Below are 12,451 nucleotides of genomic sequence, written 5' to 3'. Positions count from 1 at the left end.
ATCATTGAGAATATGGCCAGTACAGAATGTGTCCATCTGTGCCACTGTGTGTCTCCATAATGTTGTTCCATATGGCCTAGTGCGGTCTACACACAGCCTCAGGGAATCCGTGGTAGATGCTTAACACACACACACACACACACACACACACATAGATGTTCTCACACATGCACAAGCATAAATACATATGCGTATGAATACACGGTTGCGTGCACACAAACACACACATTCATGCACGTAGGCACGCACACAGCCATAAGCACACACATACAAATATGCACACAGACAAGCACACACACCATCTGCATGACTGAGGAAACAGAAGTTGTCATTATGTTTTGGCTCTGTGACAGACACTGCAAGTCTGACTGAAGTTCATAAAGTCACTGAACAGTTTTACTGCTGGTGCTGTTGGATGTTGCTCTATTTCTGAAATCGTTTTTTTTCTCTATGTCCTAAGCTATGTGTGTCTCTATATCTCTGTCTGTCTTTTTATCTCCCTCTCCTTGCTGTCTGTTTGCAGCTGTCTGTCGGCCTATTTGTCTGACCTTTTCTCTGAGTATTTTTTTAATTTCTCTCTCTCTCTCTCTCTCTCTCTCTCTCTCTGTCTCTCTCTCTCATTCCTCACAGTACAGTGCTTTGTCTTTTTCTCCCTGTCTGTTTGTCTGTGTCTGTGAATTTCTCATGCCCTACTGTAGAGGTGAGGTGACTGGAGATCAATAGTGGGTACACACACACACACACACACACATACACACACACAGACAGAAACTGCTGAGCAGGTGATTTCCGTTCATCCGTATTCTCCATGCGGAGACAACGCCATCCTGGTTATCGATTACCATGGCGACGGATCAATGACAGCGGAGAGGTCACGGTCAGAGGTGTGTGTGTGTATCTCTTTGTCCCTGTGTGTGTGTGTGTGGCACATATTTGTGGGTGTGTGTGTATTTACTGTATGTGTGTATGCTTCTGTGTTTTTTGTGAGAAATTGTGACTTGCTGATTTTATCAAACTGTTACTAATCCTCTTATTGCCTCTTATCAGTACATAATCTATTGTTTGACACTCACGCTCTCTCTCTTTCTCTCTCTCTGTATTTGTCTGAGAAATAAGTCAAGAGAGAACGAGAGGGTGGAAAGAGATTCTGTGTGAAAGGGAGAGAGAGAAAAAAAACAAATAAAAAAATATAATAAGTGGTAAGAGTATAAGAGTAAAGCGGTAGAGTTGGCGAGCGAGTGTATCAGATTCATGTGTTAATCGATAGGCTCTTTGTTGCTGTGTGGGTGTATCCAATGGAGCAAAGTGCTGGAACATGGAAGATTTACATCAGCTGATTTGTAAGGAACCACTACAACTCAGAGGAGAGGGGAGGAGGAGGGGAGAGGAGGGACGATGGAGAGGAGGTTGCAGGAGGCAAAGAACATGGAGACAAGAGAAAGAGAGAGGAGAGGAGGGGAAATGAGAGGAAGCAAAATGATGCAACATGAGAGGAAGAAAGGAGGCAGTGGGAGAAGAGAGGCGGCAAGAGGAGGGTGGGGAGATGAGAGGAGGCAACGGGAGGAGGAGGAGAGGAGGCAAAGTGAAGCCAGAGGGGAAAACAGGGCTGAGCAGGATTTTTTGCTCATGAAAGACATGTACACAGCGTAGCACAGAGTAGCCGTCCTGCCTGCAGGTTCATTCAGGTTCTTTTTTGTGATCTACACGGTTATTTTTGTGAGCATCATGCGGAAATGTGCGATGGTTTTTATCATTTCTGATGCTCGCTTTACGGAGAGCCTGCATGCCTACCCAACTGACTCACCTCCTCTTGCCACATGAGCAACCCCACCCTGACCTCTTTTCTATGTGCACGACAAAGAGCTGTATCAAGATTATATCATGAGACATAAAAAAAAAACACTTTTCACCCCGGTATATACATCAAAAGGGCAGAGAGGGGAATGATGACATATGCTGATAGCAAGCAGCTCACTGGGGCTGTAGAGTGTAGCACCGTAGGCCAAAAACACTATTCATTTACCAAAGATTTAGTTTTTTGAGTAATTTACAATTTTCACCTGGAATTTGTTTGTCAGAAGTTGAATTAGCCCTTGATATAAATGGAAACTGATTTGTAGCTTGTGATGTAGCTACTCAATCATTAACAGCTTTATAGTCTGTCCCATATACTGTTTACTATGATGAATAGTGATTTATGCAAGAAGACCAACAAGGGCAATACTGTTTGTGTGTGTGTGTGTGTGTGTGTGTGTGTGTGTGTGTGTGTGTGTGTGTGTGTGCTCACATTGCCCTAGTGACAGTGAAAGTTAAGGTGTCTGTCCAACCACTTGTAGCCATGAGGCTCTATGGAAGGATGACTGTGAAAAAAGGCTGGAAGATGAGAACTACCATCAATCCTCATCAGTTTGACACACACATATACACACGCACACACACACACACACACACACACAGGCATATAACCTTCTTCCCTACTGTTCTAATTCCTATACAACACCCTGGTTCAGCCTTTATTATTTTCTTCTTTTGAGCACAGATAGACAGACAGGCATACAGACAGTCATGCAGACAGATAATAACAAAGTAATTGTAACACACTGTCTTTCTCTCTCTTTCTCTCCTTCTCTCAGACAGAATAACAGCTCTTTTGTGTAGATAAGAAATACTTAGATGACAGAATAACAGACAGTAAGGGGGGTGGGGGTCTCAGTATTTCAACGAGATGCAGTTTCTGTTGTGTAGTGCTAGGTGGTGCTGTCAGTCTATCCACTGTGTGTGAGAGAGAGAGAGAGAGAGAGAGAGAGAGAGAGAGAGAGAGAGAGAGAGAGAGAGAGAGAGAGAGAGAGAGAGAGAGAGAGAGAGAGAGAGAGAGAGAGAGAGAGAGAGAGAGAGAGAGAGAGAGAGAGAGAGAGAGAGAGAGAGAGAGAGAGAGAGAGAGAGAGAGAGAGAGAGAGAGAGAGATCAAACCTTGTGTCTCTCTTTTGAGGAACAGTTGTGTGAGAATTAGAGCTTTGTGATTGTGGACATTTATTATCTTCATACTCCTATTACACACAATTTCTTCCTGAAACCAGATCATTGGGGTTCATTAATAATCTTTTTGTTTGAATTTTCTCAGCAAAAGCAGCCATGTTCACTTGAGATAGTGCATTACTGTATTTGCTGAAAAAAACCAAAAACAAAAGTTCTGTTATTGCAGCTCTATATCTTCCCTTGGCACTTTTCTGTATCAGGTCTAAATCATTGGGCCGATTGTAACCCGCCTAGGAAATAGTCTATGTGAAAAGACATTTCCTGACTATACCCATACTCCCATGTTCATGGAAGTCCTCAACATGAGTTAGAATTGTCCTTGTGTGTGTATGTGTGTGTGTGTGTGTGTGTGTGTGTGTGTGTGTGTGAGAGAGAGAGAGTGCAGGTGCGTGTGTGTGTCCCCTCCTGTTTTAGCTTTCTGGTAAGGCTTTAGTGATGGAGTGGTCATTGCTGAGGGTATTGCTGACTGCAGGAGATGTCAAAGCACACACACACACACACACACACACACACACACACACAAACACACACACACTTCATAGATCTTTATGGTAAGTGGTTGTGAGTGGAAATCGAAGCTCAGTGGTGTATGGATAGCTTAAGCATATATAAAGAGTGTTTTTTGTGTGTCTTTGTGTGTGTGTGTGTGTGTGTGTGTGCACGCGCATGTGTGTGTGAGTGGGTGCACTGTCTGTACGCTACCTTTAGGCCCATGCATTTGGCTGATTGGAACATTTTATTGATCCACTCTAAACTAATCAATCGGACCCTAATCGACCTGATTAGTAAGAGGATGATATGAACATAGATGGCAACGTAGGTAGGTATCTGTGTGTGTGTGTGTCCATTTCCATGGCTACTTTTTTACCCAAGCTCTTGTCCATCACAACTTTTCCATCAGGCACATCACGTCAGTGTGTGTGTGTGTGTGTGTGTGTGTGTGTGTGTGTGTGTGTGTGTGTGTGTGCTGATGCCATGTCATGCACTTAAAATCTGAATGGTTATCAATCTACCTTTCTCATCTTATCTGTTCTCCTCATTTTAATAAGAGGATGGGAACCAACTCCACCCCTCCACATCCCGTCTTACACACACACACACACACACACACACACACACACACACACACACACACACACTAGGGAGAGACAGTATACTAGTAGCAGCTCGTTGAAATCAGGTCCCTGTTTTTGTGGTAAGTTTTGCCTGATGGACACTATATGAGAGAGATGCAGACAGAGGGAGGGGGGGTGGAGGGAGAAAAAGAGCAAGATAGGGTCAGTGTAATTAATCAGGTTGACTCACACACAGATGCTTAACTTTTTCATGAACTTCTGTGCATAACAAATTTGTCCAGTAATTTGCTTGGTCTTGTTTGTGTGACCCCACAAGTGGTCCAAACCTTGTGTTTATCGGCTTATCGTCAGTTGAATTGTGATCACAGCTATTGACACACTGTGTTCTGCAGCCCCTTCGCTTTGCTACCAGCTTCATTTATTACTTCCCCTCTTGCTGCTTTTAAAGGTCCCATAATTTTCAGTTTTCATTATTTTCTTTGCAAATACATGGCTCGGGATAAGAATAATGTTCTTCATGATGTTTTGCAGATAAATATAGTTTAGTTGCACAAGTATTTATTGAACGAATGTGGTCGACAACACCAGCTCCTCTAATTCAATTGAGGCAAACCTACTGAGGGAAGACTCTCCAGGGTGTGTCAGCTCAAATACTGCAAACTTTCTTTACTGATTTCAGTAATTCTTTAGTGTGGGGAGCCAATCAAGACCAAGTCCAGTCGTGATCTGTTGACTGGAGTTCGTCCAAAACGTATTTGAATTTCTGTAATAGGGCCTGTTTAATGCCTAACTTACCAGTAGCCGATACTGGAAGGAAGGAGTTTTACAAGCAGTTGACCCTGAGAACTCCCATATTGGACCAAAGTAAAGCACGGAGCAGATCAATCGGGCTTCTGATTGGAGTGGAAACAGTCACATTTCTCTTGCCAGCTATAGATTCTGTAATTGTCACTAAATTCGGAGCGATTATATTACTGATAAAATCCTACATGTTACATCTTTCAACTAGAGAGCGTTTTGCCAGGGTCACTGGTTTTAAAGAGAATTAACCTCCCTGGATTAGACCTGTGTGTGTGTGTGTGTGTCCTGCTGAAAGTGTTTGATTGCGGCTTGTTGAGTCAGACCTTCAATTGATTCCAACTCTCATGTGGTTGAAAACACACACACGTATGCACGCGCGCACGCACACACACACACACACACACACACACACACACACACACACACACACACACACACACACACACACAGACAAACAAACACACACAAACCTACAGAGCTCCTGCCTACTAGTTTCCACTTGGCCTAGGTAACCTGTATGAACCTTGTATTGACCACACAGTATCGACGAGAGAGAGACAGAGAGAGAGAGAGAGAGAGAGAGAGAGAGAGAGAGAGAGACAGAGAGAGAGAGAGCTTATAAGTGAGCTTAGGGAGAAAGATTTAGCTAGCTTTAGTGTTTAACCTTTGGGTTTCTCAGTGTGCTTTCCCGTGTAAAGAACTTTCATTAAAGCTGAACAAACTTACTCCAGAAGTGATTCCAAATTTTTTGTTTTGCAAACTAGAGTTGGGAACTAAAATGGGTCACAGACTTGTTTCTGGTGGGACCAAGCTTACTAGTATATTATAATGAGCCTGGATCCCTTGATAAATTTACTCAGTTTGGTCCTGGGCTGAAAAGATTTGAGGGGTTAATTGCTTACTTTAACTAGAAAATCTCTAAAGTTGGTACCCAACAAACAAAGAATGACAGTCTTTATTTATAGAATTGATTTGACGGAAAACTACATATCCCAGTAATAGACCCCTGGTTTACACATATGTACTATAGATGCACTTCGTCTCAGTTCTTACACTGTGTGAAATTGTCCTTTCCCTCATGTACAGTACTACATAATCCTCAGGTGATATTTCATTGTTGGATAATATGTTGTGGGCAGCAGGGTGGTGTAGTGAGTAGGGAAGACCCAGGTTCAAGCCCACGGCAAGCATTGTTTACTTGAGTTGGTCAGTTGAGGAGTATTACTACTAGTATATGATGTCCTGGTTAGCCATAGTCATGCCGCTCACTTGCCTTTGTTTTACATATCTTCCTCAGGTAAAACTACTCTTTCATTAAGCATGATTCCCCTTTCAGATGTGTTTTTTGAGCACATGTATGCAAGCTGACAGATGGACATTTTTACATGAAACTGTCAGAAACAAGACCAAAGTAAAAGCTGTGTTTTGTCGGTAAGCTGAAACTGTACGCATAAATTGAGATGCATAGATACAAAAAAGAAATTTCCTAACATCTCCAGCTTGACTCCCCAGTGTCTTGACAGCATAGTTGATGAGAGGATTTTCACATTTATCTTTCTGTTACATGTAATAGCACTAGACCAGGGATATGCACCTGGCCAAAAAGTAACAATGCTGTCACTACTTATGGGCTGTAAAAACATGAGGTGTCCATCATACATAGAGACAATTTAGGGCAGTGGTGGCCTAAAGGTTAGAGAAGCGAGCTTGTGACCGGAAGGTCGTCGGTTCAATCCCCCGGACCGGCAGGATAAATCTAGGTGGGGAAAGTGAAAAGCAGCGCTTGCCCCTCCCTCATTACCACCACTGAGGTGCCCTTGAGCAAGGCCCTTAACCCTAACCGCTCCAGTGGAGCTGCTCAGTGGCCAGCAAATCAGACTGTGGTTGTATTGGTCAGCTTCCAGGTGTGAATGTGATCAGGGCGTTCCTGAAAAAGAGAGCATTGCTCTCAGTGAAACTCCCCCTGAATAAATAAAGGTGAAAAAAAAAAAAATAAAAAAAATAAAAAAAATCCCATAAGCGCTCAGTACAGTACTATCCTAGAGGTTAAAAAAGTGGGATTGCGACCTGAAAGACAAATCTGGGCCGGCTGAGGAAATTCTGGGTGGGGAAAGTGAATGAGAAACCTGCTCCTTTTCTGTTAAGGTGCCCTTCAGCAAGGCACTGGTCATTCCTTGCTAAAGTGGTAATCTATGAACACTGTGGCCACTGTAATGTGTTTTTCCTTGGATTTTCTGTTGATGAAGGGTGACTTTCTGTAGGCACCACTGTTTTCTTTGTCTGTTTAGCTGTGGTGGCTATCGATGGTCTTCTTGTATTTATAAAAAGAAAAACGCTGTTTATACTGCTGAAAACGTGAAACGTATCACTTCTTGTGTGCCAGAGGTTTTTTCCCAGGGAAGACCTACCTGACACAGACACCAGGTGTTTAGAGCAGCAAATGAAAAAGCTTTCAGGTGTTACATCTATCAGCGATAGAGAGTAAAACGGATAAAATGGGCATTCATTTATATGAAAATATCACAGATTGTTAATTTAATAAAACAAATGACCTACATACTCGTTTTTTTATACACATAAACAAAATACAGCAACAGCAAGTCTGTATCTTAACTTCGGGGCAGATGTTGACAGACAAGCTTATGAGAGAGAGAGAAACAGAGAGAGGACAGCACCTAAGTGTTCCTCTTACTGAAAATGGACACATCAACACTGGCACTAGACGGGGAGACAGACTGGCAACCTTTCTTTAAAATGTCTTTCTTGTCTTGTTTTTCTTTTTTTACTTCTCACTCCTTTTTCCAGTCATCACTGGATCTTCGGGATTTAAGTTTGTTTTATGTACTTGCTCTCACACTTTGACATTCTGAAGGCCTTTTACTGTACATCACGTCTGTCAGTCTCCCTCATTATCTCTCTCTAATTCTCCTGGTGTCTCTCTCTCCCCTTACCCACTCTCTCTCTTACACTATGCTTTTGTTCCCCTCTTTCTCACCTCTCTCTTTCTTTCTTTCTTTCCATTTCTCTCTCCCTCTCTTTCTTAGACAGCGGTGTCATTGGCTTTGACAGGCCTTTGAGTCTCCTGTCAGACAGAATAGAGACAAAGCCCTCCTCTGTCTCTCCTCTCTCTCTCTTTCCACCTCTACTTAACTTTCCAAGGCTATTTTTTATTTGTCTACCCATTTTTTTCATTCTGTCAGTCTTTCAGTCTGTCTTTCTGTCTCTCCACTTCATCTGCTACCTTTTCTCGTTGTTTTTACCTCAACTCTGCCACCTCTCTTTCAGTCTCTGTGTGTTAAACCTATGCTAAATCAGCCGATATCAACTGACTGTGTGTGTCTTACCTAACATCTACGCATCTCCTCCTCTTTATCTCCCTCTTTTTCTTGTCTGTGTATTTCTTGCCATCCCTGCAGATAACCACCAGACAGTAGTTGTCAAAGGCTTATACTTGATAGAAAACCGCTTGATAGAAAACTGACAAATGCTAACTAATCATCAAATCTCAGTATGCTTTGCCCTATCTTGAGCTTGTGTCTGCTTGTGTTTATACGAGTTAAACAGATCTGTTTTTCCATGAAACAAGTTGTTCCGCTAAGAACTACATTGGACATAAAGAACACACACACGCACACACACACACACACGCTGACATCCTGGATTGATGGCACTTGCAGTATGCCACACACTGCTCCAGGCTGACCCTGAAGAAACACACTGGTGTTGCTTGAATAAATAAAAAGCTTTACACTCTGAGCATGGACATGACGGAGGGGAGAGGGATGAAAGAAGGGAGCAGGGGATGAAGGAAAGGGAGAGAAAAGTAGGGGTGAAGCAAAGAAGAAAGAAAGAATGTCAGATGAGAGAGATTGATACAGACAGATGAAGGGTGAAAGAGGAAAAATGGAATTAAGACAATGAGAAAGATGAGTGAGTGTTAGACAGATGGAAGGAGAGAGTGTGACAGGAAGAAAGTGTGAGAGAGGAAGAGAGAGGATGAACTCAGTGAGTGTCAGTGGATGGACTGAACAGTTGGTGAGATACGGATGGGGGAGAGGGTGAGAGAGAGAGAGAGAGAGGGTGAGACAAGGTGTGATATTCTGGAACTCAACACTATTCTGTTCTCTGCCTAGCGAGGCTATGCTGGAAAAAGAAACGTGGACATATATGCTCTCACACACACAAAGAGACAACCTCTCATTTTTCAATTGAAGCTTATGTGCTTTTGAAATAACAAAGAAGTACCTTCAGCGGGTTTCATGGCCCCCTGAGGGTCATGAAACATAATCAGTATATAGAGAATCGTATAATCTTTTATTTCAAGCAAGAACACGGAAGAATGCCAACATTTAATTTATAAAATGTACTTGAATATCAGTTATAAACAGCCACACAACACAAGTAATGTGAATAAAATTGCGGGAGATGAGGAGGGCGTGCCCAGTGTGTTGTGTTGTGTGTGTGTGTGTGTGTGTAGCTCCGGCACAAACTTCCAGTCTTGAATGTTGTTGATATGGCTTTGTGTGTGTGTGTGTGTGTGTGTGAGATAGTTCTGTAATGCATGCGTCACTATTTTATTTTTGCCTTCATGTGCAGAAGTGACAGCCAACATATTACAGTCCTCTGACTCACTGTGTGTTTGTGCATATACGTATATTCGTATGGTTGTGTGTACATATGGTTGTGTGTGTGTGTGGTTGTGTGTGTGTGTAAGTTGTGTACTTGCGCGTTTCTGTGTAGCAGGAAGCCTCTGGCTTTACTGGCAAAGTCCCCTTTCTTTACTACTGGCCTCTATAGACACAACACGTACACACACACGCACACACACATGCTCACACACACACACACGCACATACACACTCACACACACAGGTCTATTCAGCTGTAGTGTGGAGGCCCCTAGAACACTGTGTTGACAAGCTCTATGCTATGTGAGGCTAAACGCAGACTCAGTGCAATACTCAATAGACAGGGATTCCACTATATAACACAGTTAGAGCTAGCGGGGTGTCACACACACGCAGAGGGGAGACACGAATGGAGGCAGTCGTTGAACCGTAGACACACACACACACACTCCGTCGCAGGAATGCTGGGCTCCTTGGACATCCTCTATAGTGTCCTCATCCACAAGGTAACACACAGCTCATACGCAAGCACACACACACACACACACGCATCGTCTTCTAAACATAATGTTGTGCCCCAGTGAGACACCAAGAGTCATTGTGTGTTGAGAGATTGAGACATTGAAGTTCTTTTGTCATAATACACCTTCAAGTCTTTCTCCTCTTTGTAATGAAAAGGTTCTACATTTGAGAACATTCCTATTTTTTCTTTAAATCTCAGACCTGTGCTTTCCGTCTCTCTATCTTTCTCTCTCACTCTCTCACTGTCTTTATTTGTCTCTCTATTTATCTCTATCTGCTACTTCTATCATTTCCTCAAAATCAGTTCAAAATTAATATAATGTAAAAAATGATATATAAACAGTGATATACATTTAAAGAGTAATCATAGACGTTGGCAGACTTGGTACTTTCTATATATTTTCATGCAACCTCTATCTTGCTTCCATATTGTTTGTTTTGACTTTATGTAGTGTCAAACAAGAAAAAACAAGAAAATAATGGGAAAAAAGTAACCAATCATATTGTCTCTCTTCAGCTGATGGCGGTGTATGAGGAGCAGGAAGCCCAGCAGAGGGGCCGGGTGAGCACAAGCCCGGCCCCCAGCCCAGACGTCTACCAATCAGAGCTCTCTGTCTTCCAGCCAATCAGAGGAGGGGAGATTGAAGTGAACTCCTCAGCCCTCAAGTCCAGTGAGTAGCTTGCATGTGTGCACTGTATATGTCAGTATGTTGGTTGTGCCTCGCACAAACTTCATATGCCCTTGTCTTTTTCTTTCCCGTACTGACACATAGCATTTTCCCTTCTTTCCAGAAAAACAGTTTAGACCCATTGAAAATGCTATACCCTAAAACAACCCAGAAAAGTTTAAATCACATGTCTCTGTCTAACAATCTATCAATCTATTCATCGAGCAAAATAGTAGATGTCTTCTTAAGAAACAAGTCAAGACATCAGAAGAACCCAAGTGAAGTATTTCATTTTCACTTTCATTTGCATATCATTTTTTAACTTAAATGAGTGCAGACTCTGTCCCACTGCACTTTTGTGGCAATGATGTATAGTGATAACGAGAAGAGGATTGTCAGAGTTGTGTGAATATTCACAGCTAAGGTGTGAAGATTCATAGTTAGATTATCACAGTAATAAAACATTTACTTCCTCTTATTAATTAGAAACTGCTCAACTAAGAACAGACTTCGTAAAAAATGATTTTCACAAGTGCTGTACAGCGTGATGATGTTTAATAGCACACATTACTACATACTTTATACTTTTTAACATTACTTTTTTTAATATGAAATAGTAATCAATAGTGTATGCTCATTCCTGGAAGTTTTATAAATACTTTCAAAAGCTATTTCAGAAGATTTCCAAATTCTGGAAACAAGAAGATGTTTGCCTCATCTGAGGTGAAATTTAAACTATATTCATTCCAGCTGCAACGCTATGATCAAAGTCATATTATGGCAGCTCAATGCTCTCTGGAGGAAGAGCGCTGGCCTTGACATTACTTAGGGTCTGGCATTTGTCATGACCTGTTACTTCAGCTTGTTGTCCATCTCGTTCTGTTACCAATGTCAACACCAATGGCATCTTTTGGCTCAACAGTGCAATGGCAAATGCAATGCATTGCATTGCAAATTTGTGTCACACATTCAGCCTTTTTCAGTTTTATTTGCCATCCTCACAAGGAACAGTGTGCATTTCCTTTACAGTATTATGAAAACAACACTATGGCAGCCATCTGTCAAAGCACATTATCCTGATACACCAAGATGTGCCTTTTCTGTCCAATGATATTCAGTGTAGTTGGGGTGAAGTATTGTGTCTCAGAAGACTGGCCAATTCAGAACAGATTAACTCTGACAACCACAACCACTCCGTTTCTGACCCTGCTGGCTCTCGGGGACCAGATACTCTTTGATTTATACCAGTAATTCCCCCACCATTGACTAGGCTGGGAGATTTTAACTGAGAGTTTCAGTGACACATGGGCTAAATGCTGTTTCATAGGATTCTTTTTTACCTTACAGAGAAAAAAAAAATTCTTTGGGGAAACACTGATTTTACCCTTTTAGCTGTGACCAGTAGGTCAGTGCATGACCAGGTCAATGTCACAACTGATGTTAAACATGAAACAGGCTGAGTGTAATGCTGTAGGGCTGAACTTTGATGTTGACTTTGACTGCTAGGCTAAGTCAATGAAGCATAGCGCTGAAGTCCCACACCGACGTCTGGTATGGATGGATGGATGGATGAACGACTGAAAGAAAGAATCCGGAAATCAAAACGATGAAGTAACTTTATTTATATAGCACTAACAGTAGCTACAAAGTGCTTTACAAATTGAGAGAATAAAAATGGAAAATTGAGATCAAGCAACATATATACGTAGGACAATGATAC

General features: G+C 42.1%; 1 protein-coding gene across 1 annotated transcript in view; it reads left to right on the top strand.

Moving 5' to 3' along the window:
• Positions 1 to 12,451, top strand: part of LOC139912160 (partitioning defective 3 homolog B-like) — a 234,727-nt gene that overhangs the window by 38,867 nt on the left and 183,409 nt on the right. Inside the window, exon 3 of the mRNA XM_078286087.1 lies at positions 10,581 to 10,734. Coding sequence (XP_078142213.1) covers positions 10,581 to 10,734 — 154 coding nt within the window. The remainder of the gene's footprint in view (positions 1 to 10,580; positions 10,735 to 12,451) is intronic.

This window comes from Centroberyx gerrardi, chromosome 10 (assembly GCF_048128805.1).
Source record: "Centroberyx gerrardi isolate f3 chromosome 10, fCenGer3.hap1.cur.20231027, whole genome shotgun sequence".
Taxonomy (NCBI): Eukaryota; Metazoa; Chordata; class Actinopteri; order Beryciformes; family Berycidae; genus Centroberyx; species Centroberyx gerrardi.
The sequence above is the reverse complement of the archived record's forward strand: the minus strand, read 5'-3'. Positions and strand labels throughout refer to the sequence as shown.